General features: G+C 44.3%; 1 protein-coding gene and 2 long non-coding RNA genes across 3 annotated transcripts; all 3 read left to right on the top strand.

Moving 5' to 3' along the window:
* The first annotated feature begins 6,969 nt into the window (after window positions 1-6,969).
* LOC124654909 (auxin-induced protein 15A-like) lies at window positions 6,970-7,227 on the top strand. Its single transcript, XM_047193886.1, has one exon. It carries the CDS (start codon window positions 6,970-6,972, stop codon window positions 7,225-7,227), a length of 258 nt encoding a protein of 85 aa, XP_047049842.1.
* A 7,761-nt stretch (window positions 7,228-14,988) lies between these two features.
* Window positions 14,989-15,616, top strand: LOC124683146. Its single transcript, XR_006996566.1, has 2 exons — window positions 14,989-15,113; window positions 15,537-15,616. It is a non-coding gene; the product is annotated as an uncharacterized LOC124683146 (long non-coding RNA).
* A 96-nt stretch (window positions 15,617-15,712) lies between these two features.
* LOC124683145 lies at window positions 15,713-16,211 on the top strand. The gene is made up of 3 exons (XR_006996564.1): window positions 15,713-15,805; window positions 15,919-16,017; window positions 16,168-16,211. It is a non-coding gene; the product is annotated as an uncharacterized LOC124683145 (long non-coding RNA).
* The last annotated feature ends 4,336 nt before the right edge of the window (window positions 16,212-20,547 follow it).

The raw sequence follows: 20,547 nt of genomic DNA, 5'->3' as shown, positions 1-20,547 counted from the left end.
TTGGTTCGGGTCTTATTCGAAGACTTGGACACCAACTCTTGGGGATCCACCTATATAATGAGGGGCCAAGGGAGGGGGCCGGCCACCCCAAGACCACAACCTGGCCGCCCCCTTGAGTGGCCGGCCACCCCCTCCCAAACCCTAGCCACCCCCCTCTCCTCCATAGCTCCCGCGTGCTTTAGCGAAGCTCCACCGGAGTTCTCCACCGCCACCGACACCACGCCGTCGTGATGTCGGATTCAAGAGGAGCTACTACTTCCGCTGCCCGCTGGAACGGGAGGTGGACGTCGTCTTCATCAACAACCGAACATGTGACCGAGTACGGAGGTGCTGCCCGTTCGTGGCGCCGGAACCGATCGTGATCAAGATCTTCTACGCGCTTTTGCAAGCGGCAAGTGAACGTCTACCGCAGCAACAAGAGCCTCATCTTGTAGGCTTTGGAATCTCTTCAAGGGTGAGACTCGATACCCCCTCGTTGCTACCGTCTTCTAGATTGCATCTTGGCTTGGATTGCGTGTTCGCGGTAGGAAAATTTTTGTTTTATATGCAACGTTATCCTACACTCGTGGCCCCACTTCGTATGCTCTTCGGTCTTCTGGAAGGTTCGTGGCAAAATAGGCCCCTGGGTCTTCGTTTCGTCCAATTCCGAGAATATTTCGTTACTAGGATTTCTGAAACCAAAAACAGCAGTAAACAAAGAATCGGCACTTCGGCATCTTGTTAATAGGTTAGTTCCAGAAAATGCACGAATATGACATAAAGTGTGCATAAAACATGTAGGTATCATCAATAATATGGCATAGAACATAAGAAATTATCGATACGTCGGAGACGTATCATCTTCCCATACACGCCCAAGAAGCTTAGCAGGTTCATGCAAATATTCTTCGTAACATGCATCACGTCGATTGCAGAGCGGACATCTAGGACTTTCCAATATTCTAGCTCCCAAAATATAGATTTCTTCTTCCACATGGGTGTGTGCCCGTCAACTCCCTGCGGAACTGATTGTCCGCCAGGACCCTTTCCAAAGATGACTTTCAAATTCTTGACCATATCAAATACCTTAGCACCAGTACGTTCCGCAGGCTTCGGCCGGTGATCTGCCTTGCCGTTGAAATGCTTGCCTTTCTTTCTTACGTTCTGATTTCGGGGAAGAAATCGACGATGCCCCAGGTACACGTTCTTCTTATAATTACCCAAATATATACTTTCAGTCTCATGTAAGCAGTGTGTGCATGCATTATATCCTTTATTTGACTGTCCCAAAAGGTTACTAAGAGCAGGACAATCATTGATGATTACAAAAAGCAACGCTCGTAGGTCAAATTCCTCTTCTTTGTGCTCATCCCACACACATACACCAGGTCTACCCCACAACTGTAAAAGTTCATCAACTAATGGCCTTAGGTACACATCGATGTCGTTGCCGAGTTGCTTCAGACCTTGGATGAGCACTGGCATTATAATGAACTTTCGCTTCATGCACAACCAAGGAGGAAGGTTGTAGATGCATAGAGTCACGGGCCAGGTGCTATGGCTGGAGCTCTGCTCGCCACCTGCCATCTGTACTTAGACCAAATCTTAGTTCCTTGCGTCAGCTGCAAAATCTTTGAACTCTCTGACGATCTTTCTCCATTGCGTTCCATCAGCGGGGTGTCTCAACTCCCCGTCCGACTTACGGTCCTCTTTGTGCCATCGTGACAACTTGGCATGCTCTTTGTACCTGAACAGACGTTTCAACCGTGGTATTATAGGAGCATACCACATCACCTTGGCAGGAACCCTCTTCCTGGGTTTATGTCCCTCAACATCGTCACCAGGGTCATCGCCTCTGATCTTATAACGCAATGCAGTGCATACCGGGCATTCATTCAAATTCTCGTATTCACCGCGGCAGAGGATGCAGTCGCTAATGCATGCATGTATCTTCTGAACCTCTAAATCTAGAGGGCAGACAACCTTCTTTGCTTCGTACGTACTAGCGGGCAACTCGTTATTCTTTGAAAACATATTGTTCAACATTTTCAGCAAATTTTCAAATCCTGAGTCAGCTACACCTTCCTGTGCCTTCCATTTCAGCAAATCCAGTGTGCAGCCCAGCTTTTTCAGATCATTATCGCATCCTGGGTACAGCGACTTTTTGTGATCCTCTAACATGCGATCCAAATTCTCCCTCTCCTTGTCAGTTTCGCAGCGTCTCCGTGCATCACCAATGGTCCGATCAAGATCATCAGCGGGCTCATCACGTGCCTCTTCTTCACCTTCCCATTCACCTTCCCTACCTTCAGCATCCTCCATGAAAGTATCACCGAAATGATCATGATAGTTGTCATCGATATCATCCCCTTCTTCATCTTCTTCCATTCTAACCCCTCTTTCTCCATGCTTGGTCCAACAATTATAGCTTGGCATGAAACCGTGCCGAAGCAGGTGCACGTGAACGTATCTTGAGGAAGAGTAACCCTTCTGACTCTTACAGGCAGCACATGGACAGATAACAAAACCCCCTGCTTGTTTGCATTAGCCACTACGAGGAAATCTTCAAACCCGTAATGAACTCGCCGGAGAGTCGGTTACCGTACATCCATTGCCGATTCATCTACATTATTATTATATAAAGTATATAATTAACCATCATGCATTTGTTAAACTAACTAGCTAGAAATAATAGAAATTAAACAATGAACTACACACATGCATATTTTATCAATGACACATGAAAGGTTCAAGTTGCTAACCGCGATCGAGGAGGAAAAATAAATGAGAAAGCTCAAGTGTGGCTCGGACACTTCATATCATGTTTGTTTCATGCTCTTGGACATTTCATTGAACACCTTGTGTGCATAAGAGGATCCAAAGGCAAACCCACCAACCCCTTGTGAATGAAAGTGGCACCAAATAGCTAAGTGTAGTGTGCTGAACTGCATTTATAGGGATGGGCCTTTAGTCCAGGTTGGCCTGGCCAACCGCGACTGAAGGCCTTCGGGCCAGGCCTGAGGACCTTTAGTCGCGGTTGGCCTGGCCAACCGGGACTAAAGCCCCTCCCGTCCACCAGCTGTCGACCGAGCCCGCTGGGCCCAGACCTTCGGTCGCGGGTCGCCTCCCGAACCACGACTAAAGACCCCTTTAGTCGCGGTTCGAATATTTTGGGGACTAAAGGGGGCGTATGGAAGCCTTTTTTTCTACTATTGCCTACAACAGTGGGAGGCGGGACTCCTGCACATGGCGAGCTACCCGGCGCCGCCGGACTCCGCGTGCCCGGAGGATGGCGCCTGAGCGCGGGGGGAGTCCCGATCCCGCCGCTTCCGGTGGGAGGCGAAGAGCTCGACGCCGCTATCGACGCTGCGCGGGTCACCCTCACCGAGGAGCAGCGCGCGGAGGAGCGGTACCTCGTCGACAACTACGACGCTTGGAACGAGTTCTTCCGTCTCCGGCACGAACGGGAACTCGCAGCGTACGACGGTCCTCCCCCTCCTCCAGCGCGTAACAGCGCCGCCGACCGCCGCTGCTGGTGGGGTGCGCCGGGCCGCACGCTCGCCCGTGTGCTCGCGCACATCGAGGCCAGCAACTCCCCCCCGGGGATGCCGCCGGCGGTGCCACCGCCCGAGGATGCCCGGAACTCAAGCGACAACGACATGTAGTACGCCCGTTATTAGTTTTAGTTTATGTTTCCATCTGGCCGATTTCAAATATATGTACGTACTCGTCTACATATGTTAAATATCTTTAAATTTTGCTTATGTTTGAACGAATTTCGCCTTGTTTTGTCCAAATTCGCCGTTATCTATTATATACTAAAAGCAAAATAAGAGTTTCGAATAGAGACGCTACGTTGATCCACATCTTCAGAATTATTTTAACCGTTAGATCTGTAAATTTAATGGTCATAATTAAAAGAGTTTACGTAACATGTACGAGCCTATATTTTTTGACATATGAGATATGTCATATTTGACACGTACATGCCACCGTTCCGTACGAAATAAAATAAAAAGAGTCCACAAACATTACGTCCATGTACATGATTGCGTGTGTTAGTCTTTTTTCTAGCACCAGAAGTCCACCGGGCGTACTACTCCATGCCACAAGTTACGTGATAGCTAATTGATCTCCAACTCAAGTGCGTATGTGCACTAGACGAATTTAAATATTATTTTTCTCCTACAAACCATATTGTGTTGATTACATGCATTCACACGTGAATGTTTTTTGGTTATCAAAGGATGAAGTGTACATCTATCAACTGTTTGCAAGGCAAATACATATAGACCAGTTTGAAGTTAATTAGTGCCTTCCGACGGTGTGTTTATAGAATTTGGCATGGCTGAAGTACACAAAAGTTTTTTTGCGGCCTATGTAGGAACACAATTGCACTAACTAAATTATCTGTAAAATAATACTTTTTCGTGTGAAAAAGCATGTCCCAAATTTATCTAAATTCATAGGTATCTAGATATTATTTAATGTATAAATACATCCAAATGTACAAAATCTACGACATCTTTTCTTTACTGAGTGAGTATAAATTTCAAGAAAAATAGCTAGAGAAAAATTATCATGTTAGAACATATGAATAAACAATGATGTACTATTAGGCTTGACTACATATGACCGCATAGAATAATTAACCATATATATCTCCAACGCGTTAAATTGTATATGAAATGAATTTCTTTTTCTGATCCACTGCTTGATCGCGTATTAGGTAAATCCAAATTATGCACCATAAGAACCATGTGGCAACCACTTTTTAGGCACCACACATTAGTCCACATCATCTAAAGTAGTCAAATTTACTCGGTCGCTCGGATGTGCTTATAGGGGTAGAGCACGTGTGTGCATATATTCATAGGGGTAAGTGCATTTACATATTTATGAGCGTCTATGTCTATACCGTGTTTCGTAAAAAATGTTGATATGATTTAATCAAAGAATTAAAGTCATATAATATATGGAGTTGTGTGTCAAGGTAATATAAGAGTAGTTTCAAAGTACCTAAATAAAAAAGAGGAACATTTAGGTAGAGATTTACACGACTAATAGTATCATCCAACTCCATGTTACTAGCAAGAATAACCATATGTGACATCAAAGACAGATCTCGGCAAAATTAAATCCAAACCAAGGCCAACATGTGTTCATTATTGACATGTTAATCAATATTGTTTATGTGTGTGAAGAAAGAATTTCAAAGAGTAACCATGCCAAGATTTGACAGGTAAATGAAAATCTTGCATTGCAAATATTAAATTTAGTACATGACAACCAAAATGCATGCAATGCCAGATATAAGTGTAATTTTATATTTATTTATGTGTCAATGAGTAGAGTATTGAAAATTTGAGATGTTTCAATGAGGGGAGAAAGCATGCAAGATCTGACATCACTATACAAAGATGTACGACAAATTTGTTTGTTATAATTGTATCTAAACCAATCACAATAGATAGAACTTCATAGATGCATTTAAATGCATCAAAATCAATATAACTTTATCTATTATGGAACATTATTGTTTAATGAAACAAATGCCATTAATGATATTTACCGAGCAAGTTAGAGTTATTTATCTGAATATATATGGTGGATATATAACTAATTATTTATTTTCATAATATTCAGTTGTAATTATGTGATATGACTACCTATGAAACCTAATCTCTTAGTTCTCGAACAATTACATAAAAATATATATGATGCCCTCGCATTTGCGAGGGCCATTGTGCTAGTTTATCTAAAAATTTCATCCATCTGGAAAATTGGGCTCTCTAGACCAAAAATTACATCCATCCGGCGCTAAATACCACCGGATTTCGGCATGAGGATCCCAACGGTTGGAGATGCTCTTACGGTCGAGCTATAATCTCTCTTAGTAGCTTCGTTTCAGAAAATACAAGCTTGGAGACACTGTTTCATTATTGCTAGCTCGAGTGTCAGTAACACTCAACAACGACACCGGCCATGGCTTCCAAGCTGGCAGTCGAAGTCTCTATGCTGAAGACGCATCAGAATACCAGGATAGATACATGAGCTGTATTGTGCTAGCCCCCGGTTTTCATTCATCAGTCCAGGAATCATTAATCCCCGCATAGAGAAATCAGGCTGGCATGGAGGCACGCAGGGCTGCTGGTCAAGAACTTTGGAGCATCCGTCGCATCCGCCCAAACACTCATGCAAATGATGCACCCCATGTGTTCCTTGGTCCATTCCCACAAACAATAAAACAATCCGGGCAATTTGCACACGACCTTCAATTCTCTCTGCAGACCGCAGCAACGGCCAATTCTCGCACGGCCTTCGGTCTCGATCTCAAGAACTCGAAACACAGTAGTGGAATTTCTAACAATTCTTACATAGTTACTTTGAAAATACATGGATCGCCAGGAGACCTGTCTTGTCAAGCGATCGCCGTCTGAACTGAACGGCGCAACGCCCAATCTGTCCCAGAAGAACCCCAAGTCAAGCGTCTGGTGTGGTGTCATCCCAGAGAGTAGAGAGGATCGAGCGGCAGCCATGGCCCATGGCTGGAGCTGCCTCCCGAGCTGGTCGACGGCTCACGCACCAACCAACTTCACCGTGCCGCCGCCTCGCGACACACTGGCCCGCCCATTCATCTCTGCAGCACTGGGATATATAGTATCCTAGTAATTTGATTAGACAGAAAGATATTCAGGATTCAGATACGTATAGGAGCAGTGCGCTCACCATGTGCCATGTCCAGCTTAGCAACGAGAAACAGCCACACAACTAGTTGCAGCGCATGCCATATGCCACTAGTGCACAGATCAGCTCACCCCACAGCTTGATTGCCCAAAGCTTCGCTCCAATATTGTAGTAGCATCTCCTCGCCTATGCCGAGCTATATAAATAGGAGCTAGCCTCGATTCCCACCACACTCTTCATCCTGCAACTGAAACCAGCAGCTCAGTCTTGTTCTCGAAGCGCAGTGTGAATTGAAGGAGATCAATGGCGGGGAAACTATACCAGCTCATGTCAAGGCTGCACATGGCGAGGAGCCGGTCATCCTCTGCGGCGGACGTGCCGAGAGGGCACTTCGCGGTGTACGTCGGGGAGCAGCGGAGGCGGTTCGTGATCCCGACGGCGTACCTGAGGAATCCGTCCTTCCTGGTGCTCCTCAAGAGGGTGGAGGAAGAGTTCGGCTTCGACCACCCTGCCGCCGGCGGCCTCACCATCATGCATCGGCCGGTCCAGCCATCGATATGATTATTAGTTGATTACTAGCTAAGAATAGATTGTTTTAGGACGAATGCATTTGTCTCTATCTGAGTATTGCGTTTGCTTGAACCCTGTAAATTTTATCGAAGGGATAAGTAAATTCCAATGTTCACGTCTCATCACATTTCTATTTTTTTGAAATCGATGCTAATTTGCTGACCGTCTCATTACATTTCTCTTTAGATATCGAACTTGGCATTTGTCTCTAGCTGAGTATTGCGTTTACTTGAACCCTGTAAATTATGATCAAAGGGATAAGTAAATTCCGATGTTCACGTCTCATCACATTTCAACTTTCCCCAATTGATGCTAGTTTGCTGACCATCTTATTACATTTGTCTTTAGCTAAGGATTAATTGTTGTTCGGGTCGAACGTGGCACTGGTTGTTGATGTACTATGTTACCTGCTTAAAGCCTTGAATCCCTTGATTAATGGGAATAGGTAAATTCTACGGGTCACTTTTTTCAGGGGTGGAAAGTTAAGAGGAAGTTAGATCAATTTATAAAGTTGGTTAAATGAGTGAGAAGAGAAGTGGTACACACATCCTCCTTCTCGCTCGCTCATCATGCCGCGCGTAGCCATCGCGCTTGTGTTGAGTGGGTTGAACCTCGAAGCCGAGGTTTATTTTTGCTATTTAGGAAAGCTGAGCCTTTAACTGACGCGTCAGTTAATCGATTCTGATTCATGGGCTACCGTAACTGACTTGAAACTGGGATGTGAACATGGCCCGCGTCTGAGTTTTTTTATATAAACTCTTCCCCGGCTACCACCGAAAAGATATCTAACACGTGAGTTAGGGTCTTTCACCTCTATCTGCTTGCGTCGTTGTCGTTGTGCACCGGCAAACATGAGAGCTGGTCTTCGAAACCACTCGTCACCTGTTTTGGGAGTACTCCCCCCGTTCATAATTAGTTCGTTTAGTCAAAGTCAAACTTATCCAAGTTTGACCAAATATTTAGGAAAACAAAATGTACAAGCTAAAACCTATATTGTTGAAATCATCATAAAATATAATTTTATATTATATGCATTTTATATTATAAATATTGATATTATTTCCTATATTCTTAGTCAAACGTGATAAAATTTGACAATGACTAAATCTTTTTTTAATGGAGGGTGCGACCCGCGGCCTTTGCCTCGAATAGATGCATACCATATTTATTGCATTAAAATATTATTACGATAGTCAACAAAAACGGACAAAGAACATACATCATAAAACCCAAAGCCACTAGCAACACAAACAAACATGACAATGTACGAAAATTGTGTCAACATCGCCTCTATGTCCCTGGAATGACAACGGAATCACTCCACCAGCTAAGGCTTGGAGTGCGGGAGGGGCTAGCGGTGGCAAGAATCGGCCGAGTGTCACTGGGATTGACCATATTCCCTCGAGGCGTTGGAGCGTCCCATCCAAGGTGCGCTCCGCCATGATCCTTAGAAGCTGCCCATGAACCCGATGCCCTCCCATCCAAGGTGCGCTCGGCCATGGTCCTTTCCTCTGCTTTTGTCTGCGCGACTCGGCTCGTCCGATCTAGCCCCGTCATCCCTGGGTTGACTCGTGATGGGCATCCGGTTTTCGTCGTCGGCGTCGGTCTTCGCCGCCTCGGGGCTAAGCGTCGTGATCAGCCTTGAAGCATTGTAGAGATCCCCGAACATGTGAACCTTCCCCTTGCGTTGTTACCTTAGGATTTCCCGTCTCTCATGTGGTTTTCAGATTGAAGCCAAATCGACGTCGCCGACAAATCCCCTAACGCTACTGCGTCGGCCGTGGTAATCACCTCCGCATACGCCATTGTCGGGCCTCGGGCGCCACCCATGGTGGTCCTACGCGCCACTGGGATGCATCTTCACCGATGCCTCACGCCCTCACCCTGCAACCGCCGCCGTGCCGATGGAGGTCGTGGTTTCTTCTTGCAGCAGCCGGACGAGGCGAATCTCTTTTCCTCCCACCATCGCTGGAGTCGTCGTGATTTCAAAGCGCTCGCCGTCACGTCATGAAATTTGCTTATGTCTACCTTGGTCTCCAGGTCGTTGTGTGCTTAGGCGGAACTAACTTTAGAGCTCGGAAACAAAAATAAACGAACTGGTACAATGGCCGGTGCAGTATGGTGGAAGGGTAAATTTTTAAAAAAAATATTGATGAAACCAACGACCAGAGGAAAAAGAGGAAGTTCCTCCTTTTTAAATAGTATAAAGATAGAGATAGTATGAATTTTTACTGCAGATATTTTTCTAGGATACTTACTTTGTAGTATGATTTTTTTGTTACCGCAGATAGCTTGCACAATTCAGGATTTCGTATAAAAAATCGAAACATATTTTTATATGTTAAAAAATTATGTAACAAAGTTTAAAAGTAGTAATGATGTATCTCATTGACGTGCAAAATATCAATTTCAAATGTTTTGTTCTCTGAGCTATACAAAAATGACAAAATCTTTTTAGAGATTTGAATCACTATACTCAGATCCACATATTTGCTTTTTTTTTGTGCAGTCTAAAATACATACTTTTAAGTTAAAATTTTACACAATCGTGAGATACAATACTGGCTACATCGTGATTTATTTTCAGAATTTTTTGAAACTTAGAAATATAACTTTTAATTGTTTTTCAAGAAAGGAATTACTGGTGCTCATGTGCATCAAATCTCTATCCCTTAGGCTGGTGCCATTGCAGGCTGGAGCGGAGGCGGTAACGGCGGCGACGGGGCGGGAGAGGGGCGGGAGGCGGGCGGGACGGGAGGGAGGGGCGCCGGCGGGGCGCCGGGCGGTGCGCCCGCTCCCGCCCGGCCGGCGCCCGCGTTGGCGGCGGGAGTGAGGCGGGAGCGGGGCGGAGGCGGGCCGACGCGATGGCGGGGGTGGGCGAGAGCGACGCGGGCGGGAGTGGGGCGGTAGCGGGCGGGAGTGGGGCGGGAAGTGGGCGGGAGTGGGGCGGTAGCGGGCGGGAGTGGGGCGGGAGTGGGGGCGGCGGTGGCCGAGGTGGCGCGATGTGATTCGTCCACCTCAGCTAGCCGTTGGGGTAGCCGTTGGTACTTCAAAAAACCCTAAAATTTGAGCCCCCCTCTATAAATACCTGCATATGGTTACTACCTTGCCGACGGCATCTACCCCTCCTGGCCGGTGTTCATGAAAGGTGTTACTCTTCCACAAAGTGAAAAGCAGCGAATGTTCACTGCTGCTCAATCAGCTTGGCGCAAAGATGTCGAGTGTGCCTTTGGAGTGCCGAAGGCTAGGTTCAACATTCTAGCAGTTCCGGACGCTCCTACTCCGGGCGTACTCTTGGGTTGATCATGCGTGCATGTGTCATTCTCGCACAACATGATCATCGACGATGAGCGTGGTACAAATTTGGAGCACACCTATGAGACCGTTGAGTCCAATGTCGGCCCTGCAATACACCACCATGCACCACCAAGCCTAGCTGCCAGGATTCAGATGGACAACGATATGAGGGACTCACCGTTGTATACACAGCTCCAGCAAGATTTGATAGAGCATGTGTGGGCTCATAATGGCTAGATTATGTAATTTTTTCAACTATTTATGTAATTTTTTCTAATTTTTATGTAATTTCTTTTTATGATGTAATCGGTAACAATTTTAGTTCAATAAAATAATTTCCTTCCATTATTTTTAATGTTGTAATCTGAAAAAGATAAGCTGAGGAGAGAGAAAAGCTGATGTGGAGGAGAGAGAAGTGAGAGCTCTCACTATAGCCCATGCATTGGCAAGGTGGGGTGAGAGTGGGGCGAGAGTGAGGTGAGAGTGAGGAAAAAGCTGACGTGGCGAGGCTAGAGTGGGGCGGTGCATTGGCACCAGCCTTACGGTCGATCTATAATCTCTCTTATGCTAGCTCGAGTGTCAGTAACATTCAGCAACGACACCGGCCATGGCTTCCAAGCTGGCAGTCCAAGTCTCTATGCTGAAGACGCATCAGAATACCAGGATAGATACGTGAGCTTCTATTGTGCTAGCCCCCGGTTTTCCATCAGTCCAGGAATCATTAATCCCCGCATAGAGAAATCAGGCCGGCATGGAGGCACGCAGGCTGCTGCTGGGTCAAGAACTTTGGAGCATCCGTCGCATCCGCCCAAACACTTATGCAAATGATGCACCCCATGTGTTCCTTGGTCCATTCCCACAAACCATAAAACAATCCGGGCAATTTGCACACGACCTTCAATTCTATCTCCAGACCGCAGCAACGACCAATTCGCGCACGGCCTTCGGTCTTGATCTCAAGAACTGGAAACACAGTGTAATTTCTAACAATTCTTACAGAATTACTTTCAAAATACATGGATCGCCAGGCGACCTGTCTTGTCAAGTGATCGCCGTCTGAACCGAACGGCGCAACGCTCATCTGTCGCTGGAGAATCCCAAGTCAAGCGTCTGGTGTGGTGTCATCCCAGAGAGTAGAGAGGATCGAGCGGCAGCCATGGCCCATGGCTGGAGCTGCCTCCCGAGCTGGTCGACGGCTCACGCACCAACCAACTTCACCGTGCATATACATCTAGCAGGTACGATGCACTCGTGCCGCCGCCTCACGAGTCGCGACACACAGGCCCGCCCATTCATCTCTGCAGCACTGGGATATATAGTATCCTAATTTGATTAGACAGAAAGATATTCAGGATTCTGATACGTATAGGAGCAGTGCGCTCACCATGTGCCATGTCCAGCTTAGGGCATCTCCAGCGGCGCGACGCATTTCGTACGCTCAAAAGTGGTCGCGAGCGTTCGTTTGTGTCGCCCCGCGGACGCCAAATTGACCGCAAGGGGCGAAATATTCGTTTGCGTCGGGGACTACCTCCAGCGGTCCCACGTATTTTGGACATGCAACTGTCTTTTTTTGTGCTACTTCTTTACAATTTATAGTTGAATGATCAAGTTTTAAACGTGAAAAAGATGTACTCATGATGTCATGTTGGTCCAATCGAATAGATTATAGCCTAAACAATTAACCGGATACGTCAATCGACTAGATTCAAACATATTTAACATACAAATAAGAAAAATTTAAAAACATATAAACTAAAACTATTTTTTGGCCTTCTTGTTCGAAGGTCCTGCGTCGTCGTCGTCGTGGAAACTCCTCCGCCTCTTGCTTGTCACCTCGTCGTCGGAACTGGAGGACGACGCGCCCGTCGAGGACTTGAAACTGGAAGAAATGGCGTCTTCGTCGTCGTCGTCGACGAACGGACGACGACGCGCCGCCCGCGCCAGCGCTCTGGACTTCTTCCTTGCCGCCGCCTTGTCGTCCGCCGCCTCCTGCGCCTCCAATCGGGCGAACTTGCTGTCGGAGTCCTCCTTCTCCTCCTGGCCCTCCTCCTCGTCGTCGGCGTCGCTGGCAGCGCCGCCTCCGTCCTCCTCCTGGCCTTCGCTGCCATTGCCGCCTCCCTCCTCCTCGTCCTCACTCGGTGTGGAGGTAGGGTGGCTGGGCGTGGAGCCCGGATCGCTTGGCGTCGCCGGCGATTCCCACCAATGCAGGAATCCGGGCGACTTGCCCTCGCTCTCCGAGTCGGACGGCAGCGTGTAGTCGCTCATGACGTGCCGGTGTTGGAGAAGAAGAAAAGAGGATGAAGAAGGAGGCGGTTGAACTTGAATTACCGTAGACGCGGGGGTTATAATGTGCGCGGATTAACGGCGACGCGTAAAACGAAGAGGCCGGCGGTTGCTCTTCCGCGGCGGTTCGGCGCTCCATTGCGGCGGTTGGTCGCCGGCGGTTGTGAATTCGAGGCCGATCGAACCTAGATCGTTGCCATGAGGGCCCGTGGGGACGCGAGCGGACGCTCCGTGCGACCACCGAGCGTACTAAGAATATATTGTTTTAGGACGAATGCATTTGTCTCTAGCTGAGAATCGCGTTTGCTTGAACCCTGTAAATTATGATCCAAGGGATAAGTAAATTCCGATGTTCACGTCTCATCAGATTTCTGTTTTCCCGAATTGATGCTAATTTGCTCACCGTCGCACCACATTTCTCTTTAGCTAAGGATTAATTGTTGTCCGGGTCTTTTTTTTTTTTTTTGATAAAGGAGCCTAGCCTTAGCCTCAGCATCAATAGATGCACACGGCTTGCTTTATTAATAACAAAGTATCAAGTCACGAAGAATCCATCATCACTTATTACAATCACGAAAAAGCTAAAATCGATACATGAATCAACCAAATGAAAATATAGCAAATAGAAAAATTATGCATTTGCTATTCTATTAAGATGCCGCCACCCAGTAGCCTGAAAAAAGAAGTCCTGAGCAACCACTTACATCCGGTTGCATCCAATAACCATATCCTCCCGCTGCTCCAACGGGAGAAGGAAAACCCATTGCTAAATTAAATGACCAGCTCGTCGGATAACCTGCAAAAAATTAGTTCCACTTTGTTTGTTAAAGATAATATCATTTCTAGTCCTTCAAATAGCCCAACAAAGGACCGAAACACCAATCCTGATTTTCTGTTTGTCATATTTCCTCACACTTTTCAGCCATCTACCAAACATATTGGTAATATTAGCTGGTGGAGAAATGTTATATGTAAGGTACATCATACGTCATATTATCTTCGCAAAAGGCAATCAATAAATAAATGATTAACGGTTTCTGTGGAATCACAAAAACAACACTTTTGACATCCCTTTCACTTCCGTTTAGCTAAATTATCCTTAGTTAGAATCACCTTATTGCTAAGGAATCACATAAAAAATTTAATTTTCAAGGAGATCTTTAACTTCCATAGATACCTACAAAGGTAAATAGTATGTCCATTCATCCAATCAAGGTACATAGACTTAACTGAAAAAATACCCCAGTCAGTAAGCTTCCAAACAAACTTATCTGATTCAGATGTTAAGTTAATTGTAATTAATCTTTGGCATAGATGTAACCATTGCACCCACTTATTATCATTCAAACCTCTTCTAAACAAAATATTGATAGGTTCAGTAGCAAGCACAGTCGATACTAACACATTCTTATGTTGAACAATCTCTATCTCTACTACTTAAAAAGAAGGAACTTGTTCCCCCTTCTCCCCATAGTTTGGTCGTCCTTTTGCGTCGTTCTTCCTTCGTCATCCATCATCCACCCGTATGGGCCTGGTGACCTGGCCCGTTAAGGTTTCCAGAGAATCACGTCCAACTACTACCCAAGCAATCACGATCGTTTTGCTGGCAACGAGTCTCCCCTCAACCGCGCCGCCTCCCAGTGCCATCTCTGGATCCTCGGCTCCCGGCCGCCTCCCAGTACCACCCCTGATCCCTGCCGCCAGCCCCACCCCGCTTCTAGATTTCCTACGCATTCGCTTGAGCTCCAGGATGCCGCCGCATCAACTACCTGGAACGGCGGACTTCTTACCGCAGGCGACCATTATGGAGGCCGGATCGACGACCGCGGGTGGCTAATCGATGCTAACTCCTGCCGGCATATCCTTCACACGTTTATTCCATGATCCGTTCCACCCGGGAGAGATAGAATCCGTGGAGCAGGTGCCGGCACGCAGGGGGAACTCGGGCGGGATTAATGGAGATGGAGGAGTGGGGCGGCGCGCGCAGGCCCGGGGACCGGGGTAGGAGGTCACCATGGTAGGTTCTGAAGGACGTCGAGGCCAAAGACCTTTCATAAGTTCCTACTTTCAAGATGCATATCTAAAAGCTTGATGTTGTTTCAGTGAGGGGGCTGTTCAGGAGGTGCACGGACGACGGTGGCCTGAGGGTATACAAGACACATGTCGAGGGGTTGCGGGATGTGCGAGATCTCAGTGCCAATCAGGTTCAAGCGGACAAGGCCAATGCGGCCAGGAGGGGTATTGGCGATGCGACCAACATCAGATTGGAGGAGGCGTCGAGCTGTAGGCTCAAAGAGGTAGACATTTCAATCTCATGGGTCATGGCATAAGAGGAAATTAACATGACTCACTGATATGAATGGTGAAATGGTTGATGCACATATGTTGGCCTGAATGGTGTTTACTGAGATGACTCGTAGAAGTAGCTCTTTAAATAGCTGTTCGTGAACTTGTTAGCCAGAGTGAATTCACCCATATAACTAGCAGAAATTTTCTTTGGATGACTTTTTTTTTTGTTCGATGCTATGATCATAGCAACTCTGTATCAAAGGTGAATGCTTTTGGGTTCCTCAAAGATTTTTTTTAAGGGTTAGCTCTGCTTTTGAACTCTAGCTATGTTAAATGGATCAATTAGTGCATTATCGCTTAACCTGTTCCTTGTGACTTTTTTCAACAACTTTTCACATATAACTCACATAGTTTGTACTTATCTATTTCAGGATCTACATAAATTATTTACGCCTCTCACAAATGAAGATGAAACTTTAGTAGACAGCTCATTGTATGGTAGTGGTCACAGGTACACACTTGGCAATCGAGCTTAGTGAATTTTATTCAATACTTCTGCTCTTATTTTGTTAGCACCATTAAGCATTATTCCTCTTCTGTTTGCAGGAAAAAAATATTAGTACTGCATGAGCCTTCAAAGATCGAGATTACCAGAGAGAAATTAGGGTGCTTGAGGCCTCGTGGTTGGTTAAACGATGAGGTGAATATTTAAATTGAAGAACTTTCTTCATTAAGGAAAAAACGTCCGGTTATATTTTTTATGAGCTTGAAGTTCCAAGGCTTTATCTTGTATTCTATTTTAACCCCTTTCAGGTCATCAATTTGTACCTAGAATTGTTAAAGGAGAGGGCAAAAAGAGAACCCACAAGATTTTTAAAATGCCACTTCTTTAACACATTCTTCTATAAGAAGGTCAGCTGATCTGCATTCTTTGCTTTCTATATTTGGAACTCCTGAAATCTTGATGCTATACAAATTAAGTTAGATGTCTTCTCTTAAGTTCAGGAATCATGATACCATCCAATTTCCTCAAAGCTTAATTTTCTCAATGTAAATTTTCAGCTATGAAGGCAACATGGACCTCCAAATGGGGAAGCAAGAGAAGCACCACTTAATAATCATTACATCTGCTCTACTTGGAGTAACACTGTTAGTTGCAGTTTCCCTCTGCTGCTATGCCTTCGCATGGAAAACCATCAAGAAAACTCATCGAAGGTCGAGAAGGAAGCCTCCTCTTATCTTGTTATATTTTCTTACAGTGTCTTTTATTTTGTGTGCATGTGGTCAAAGAAGAAACTCCTTCCTGCATACAAGTTACAGAAGTCAAGCGCGCTGTCGTGCGAAATTTTAGAATGCCATAGCCATCGTTATAAGCTTCACTCCTTTGTTTGAATAAATCTATAGGGAAAGGTAACGAAGATAGAAGCTATGGTTGCAGACACACACTAAAAAGATCATGTATGTTGTAGAGGTAAGTTTACCTGGACATTGCTTTTGGTGAATGACCAGATTTTTGTACATCAACTCAATATTCGTTAGAGACAAGAGTGTCTGGTTTGCAATCTGGAATTGATTAGGCTAGGAGCCCTATTGTGGAACAAAATATTCTCTTGGTTAGCTATTTGCACTTGAGTTTAATAGTAGTATACTGCAACCATATGTCAAACAACCAAGTTTATAGAGGGGAGGATTTGAATAGAACCATATATTGGTTGTCCTTTTTTTGTATCGTTACCATGTGAGTTTTCCGAATGATTTTGAGAGATAGGTAAGACCATGTAGTCCACTGTTTTAGACTGTCCATACTGCTCTGTATTTGCAGGTTAGTAAAATGTCAACAATAAATATGTGTTCAGTTAAAAAAATGTTTGTGTTAGTCTCTCTACTCCCCACCAAGTCTTAAGACCCGAAATGTGAGTCAAAATCACTTTTATATGATCATGCATAAGCCCATAGTGTAACTCAATGATCAGACTTAACACCACAATTAAATCAGATGGGAAATTATCAACAGAGGAGTGCTAACAGTCAACAGTGGATTGTATATATATTCATAAAAAACCCACCTTACTCCATTCAGGTTCAAATGGCGAGGCACACCATACTGGTGCATTTTTTTTTAAAGGCCCCTCCTGTGGGTAATTATCTGTACATTGTTGCATGTACCTGTGCATAAGTAAGTTAATAAATGTTTAAAAAGAACTTGTAAGAACATGACAAGATTTGCTGTATGAAACACACCCTGTGTGAGTAAAGATGCATGGAGTTTGTTGGCTGAAACCATCACTGGCGGCGCCATCGCCAAGGTGCACCGACAACCTGCTGCTTAGACGAGACCAGTCCAGTTTCTTTTCATGCCGTCATGTCCAAGTATGTTCGCAAGTGTGATCTCCATTGAGTCCTCAGACAGAACCGCCCCTACTATGTCACATGCTCGTGCCCACTGTGGTCACCATGTTCGGAGCAGCTAACCTGGCAAAGTCCTGGGCCTCCGGTAGTGTTCCCAGTCTGAGGGCCTTCACTTCAGAGGCAATCTGTCTTGGTACGTGACTTGCATAAGCAAAATTTTCATTAACTAGAATGTACAAAGTTTTCATTCATATTCATACAGGTTAATTTCTTGTTGATGTTTGTTTGTTAAATGTCTTGCATTTCTAAAGAGTAGATGTTTTAATTTCTTGTATCATGTGAATATCTACATACTTATCTCCAATTCATATTGGAGGATATATAGGCTAACATATTGTTTTTTTTTCATATACCATATAACTTTTCCTTATATGCAGGTCTAGGGAGAGCAAGCCTACAGATCACATCCCCTTTGATTTTTTTGCTCTTTCTTTGTTCATGATAATTTGAGATTTATGTCTAATCAATCAAAATCATAAATATGTTTTTCCGTTACACGTTAATATATATATGGTTTCATGCGCAGCGAAAACAGCCGGCCCTAAATTAGGACCTATTGATTACAGATTGTTTTGGCATGTTCCTCGGAGACATGTGAAGATTTTTTTTTTACCAATTAGCTGATAGTCAAATTGGAAAAAACCACATGCATTTTCTCTGAAAACTTGGTTATTTGAACTTCGAAAACATTTATTATTGATCTGATGTTGCAGAACGTGGTCAATTATCAGAGAACTATGTCCAGCGTAGATATTAAAGCTCATCTAGAAGCCATGTGTGAGGCTTTAGCTGATATTTTTGCAATGGATGAAGGGGGAAATTAATGAAAAAGTATTCTATTTTGCTGTGAAAAACTACTTCTCAATTATAGTTTGTTCTAATAACTAATAGCAACATAAGTCATCAGGAAGCACATCTATATTTTACCTGTGTGTACACTTTTCTTTGTCGGTTTATTTCATGCGTTGCTATAGTAGAAAGGATTACGGATTGGTCTTGGAGGATATCATTCAGTTTTTATGCTTCGTTATTGTCAGGGAAGATTCAAGAGGTCATGGTGTGGGGGCAACACTAAAGGTGTGCATGTACCAGTCTGTTTTTTTTTTTAGTTTGCCTTCTCACATACTGAATTCTTTATCGAGCTGTAGGTTCATATCATACTGAATTATAGTTTGTTTCATATTCTTGGCTCAAGCGTAATGTCAGGTCTTTGATGGCATCTACAGATCATCGTCTCACAGATTATGGATGAGTGGAGAGCCTGGGTGGCTTGCTGCGGTGGAAACCGGCGATAGTATCATAGTAATTCCTTTAGTGTTTTCTATTCTGTTGTTGTCCCAAAGCAGGTGAGGGTTAATTTTGTGGCCGTGCCCTTCAGGTCTAATTAATATCCCCTCTTAAGCTTAGTGAAATAACTCCATTTAACTCCCTTTTGTTTCATATGAGCTATTTAATTGTGGCCTGTCCATGTGTAACTTAAATGTTTTGATCACCTTGAAAGCAAAGATTGATTGATTTGCTCATTTTTCTGTAAAATAGAATTATGTTTTTAAATAAAATCTCTTAAGTCCATCAAATTAATACTAATGGAGGCTGGATCTCGGTGTTCTAATTAATATTTTCTTTGTTCCAATGTATTCGGTCTATCTTTAACTGTCTATAAAGATATGATATGATAGCAATGTTTTAGTGATAAAATAACATTATCATAAGACAGTTGGTACTGTCATATTTGGTGGCATGGTAGGCATGAATTCGTTGCTGGCGCTTGTTTTGGAAGCTCGCTGATACTTACCAGCTCTGCGTGGTCATTAACCATCACTGGTGGCGCAATCCGATCACCCTCATACTATCATACTGAAATCAAGCATGTTTTTTCTTCTCCCGTTGCAATGCACGGGCAAATTTCCTAGTATTATACAGTGCTGGATATTGATGAGATAAAGGCATATCTCACATCCATACATCCTCCCAGAACCTAACAGATGTTCCATCCCCCACTCTGAAATAGACTCTCTTTAAGAAGTCCTCTTTAATATGCATAAGACCCTTCCAGAAAGGTGAATCAGTCGGTTTAACCTCTACTTGTGCTAGTGTTTTATTTTTGAGGTATTTGTTACATAAAAGTTGCTGCCACATACCCTCCTCTGAAAGGAGTTTAAACAACCATTTACTAAGCAAACATTTGTTCTTTAGTTCCAAAACCTCAATTCCCAACCCATCTTGATCCTTCGGTCTACACAAAATATTCCATTTAAATAGTCTATATTTCTTCTTGTGCTCATTAGATTGCCAAAAAAATTGATCTATAATAGTCTAACCTCTTCCTCACCCCAATTGGGATTTCCAAGAAGGAGAGCATAAACATAGGAAGACTTGTAAGAACCGAAATAATCAGAACCAGCCTATCCCCATAAGACAACAATTTACTCTGCCAGCACCCCAATTTGGAGGCAAACCAATTTTCAGTAGGATTCCACTCCGCATTTCGATGTGTCCTATAATGTACATGAATCCCCAAGTATTTTAAAGGTAAGGTTCTAGATTCGCACCCAAAAAATGTGTCTATACTGGTCCTCCATATCCTTTGCCTTACCAAAGCTAAAAATTTCCCCGTCAATCAAGTGAGGTAACAAACTCCCCACTTTACCCTCATCCTTAGCCCTAGCAATAAAAATCGCTAACATATTAGCGACAATGTTAAAGAGAATCGGAGATAAGGGGTCCCCATGGCGTAGTCCTTTCCTAGTTTGAAAATTATGCCCAATAACATCATTAACTCTTTTACCCACACTCCCGCCTTGCACAAATTGTTTTATTCTATCGCACCAAATAGGATCAAATCCCTTCATACATAGAACTTGTTGCAGAAAGGGCCATTTAACCTTATCATACACCTTTTTAAAGTCTATTTTAAAAATCACCCCATCGTGTTTTTTCCTATGCATTTCATGTATTGTCTCATGGAGAACTACCACTCCATCTAGAATATGTCTTCCAGGGATAAACACCGTTTGTGTAGGTTGAAAGAAC

The sequence above is a fragment of the Lolium rigidum genome, chromosome 1, assembly GCF_022539505.1.
Source record: "Lolium rigidum isolate FL_2022 chromosome 1, APGP_CSIRO_Lrig_0.1, whole genome shotgun sequence".
In the NCBI taxonomy this organism is placed as follows: Eukaryota; Viridiplantae; Streptophyta; class Magnoliopsida; order Poales; family Poaceae; genus Lolium; species Lolium rigidum.
This window is presented reverse-complemented; position numbering and strand designations above follow the sequence as displayed.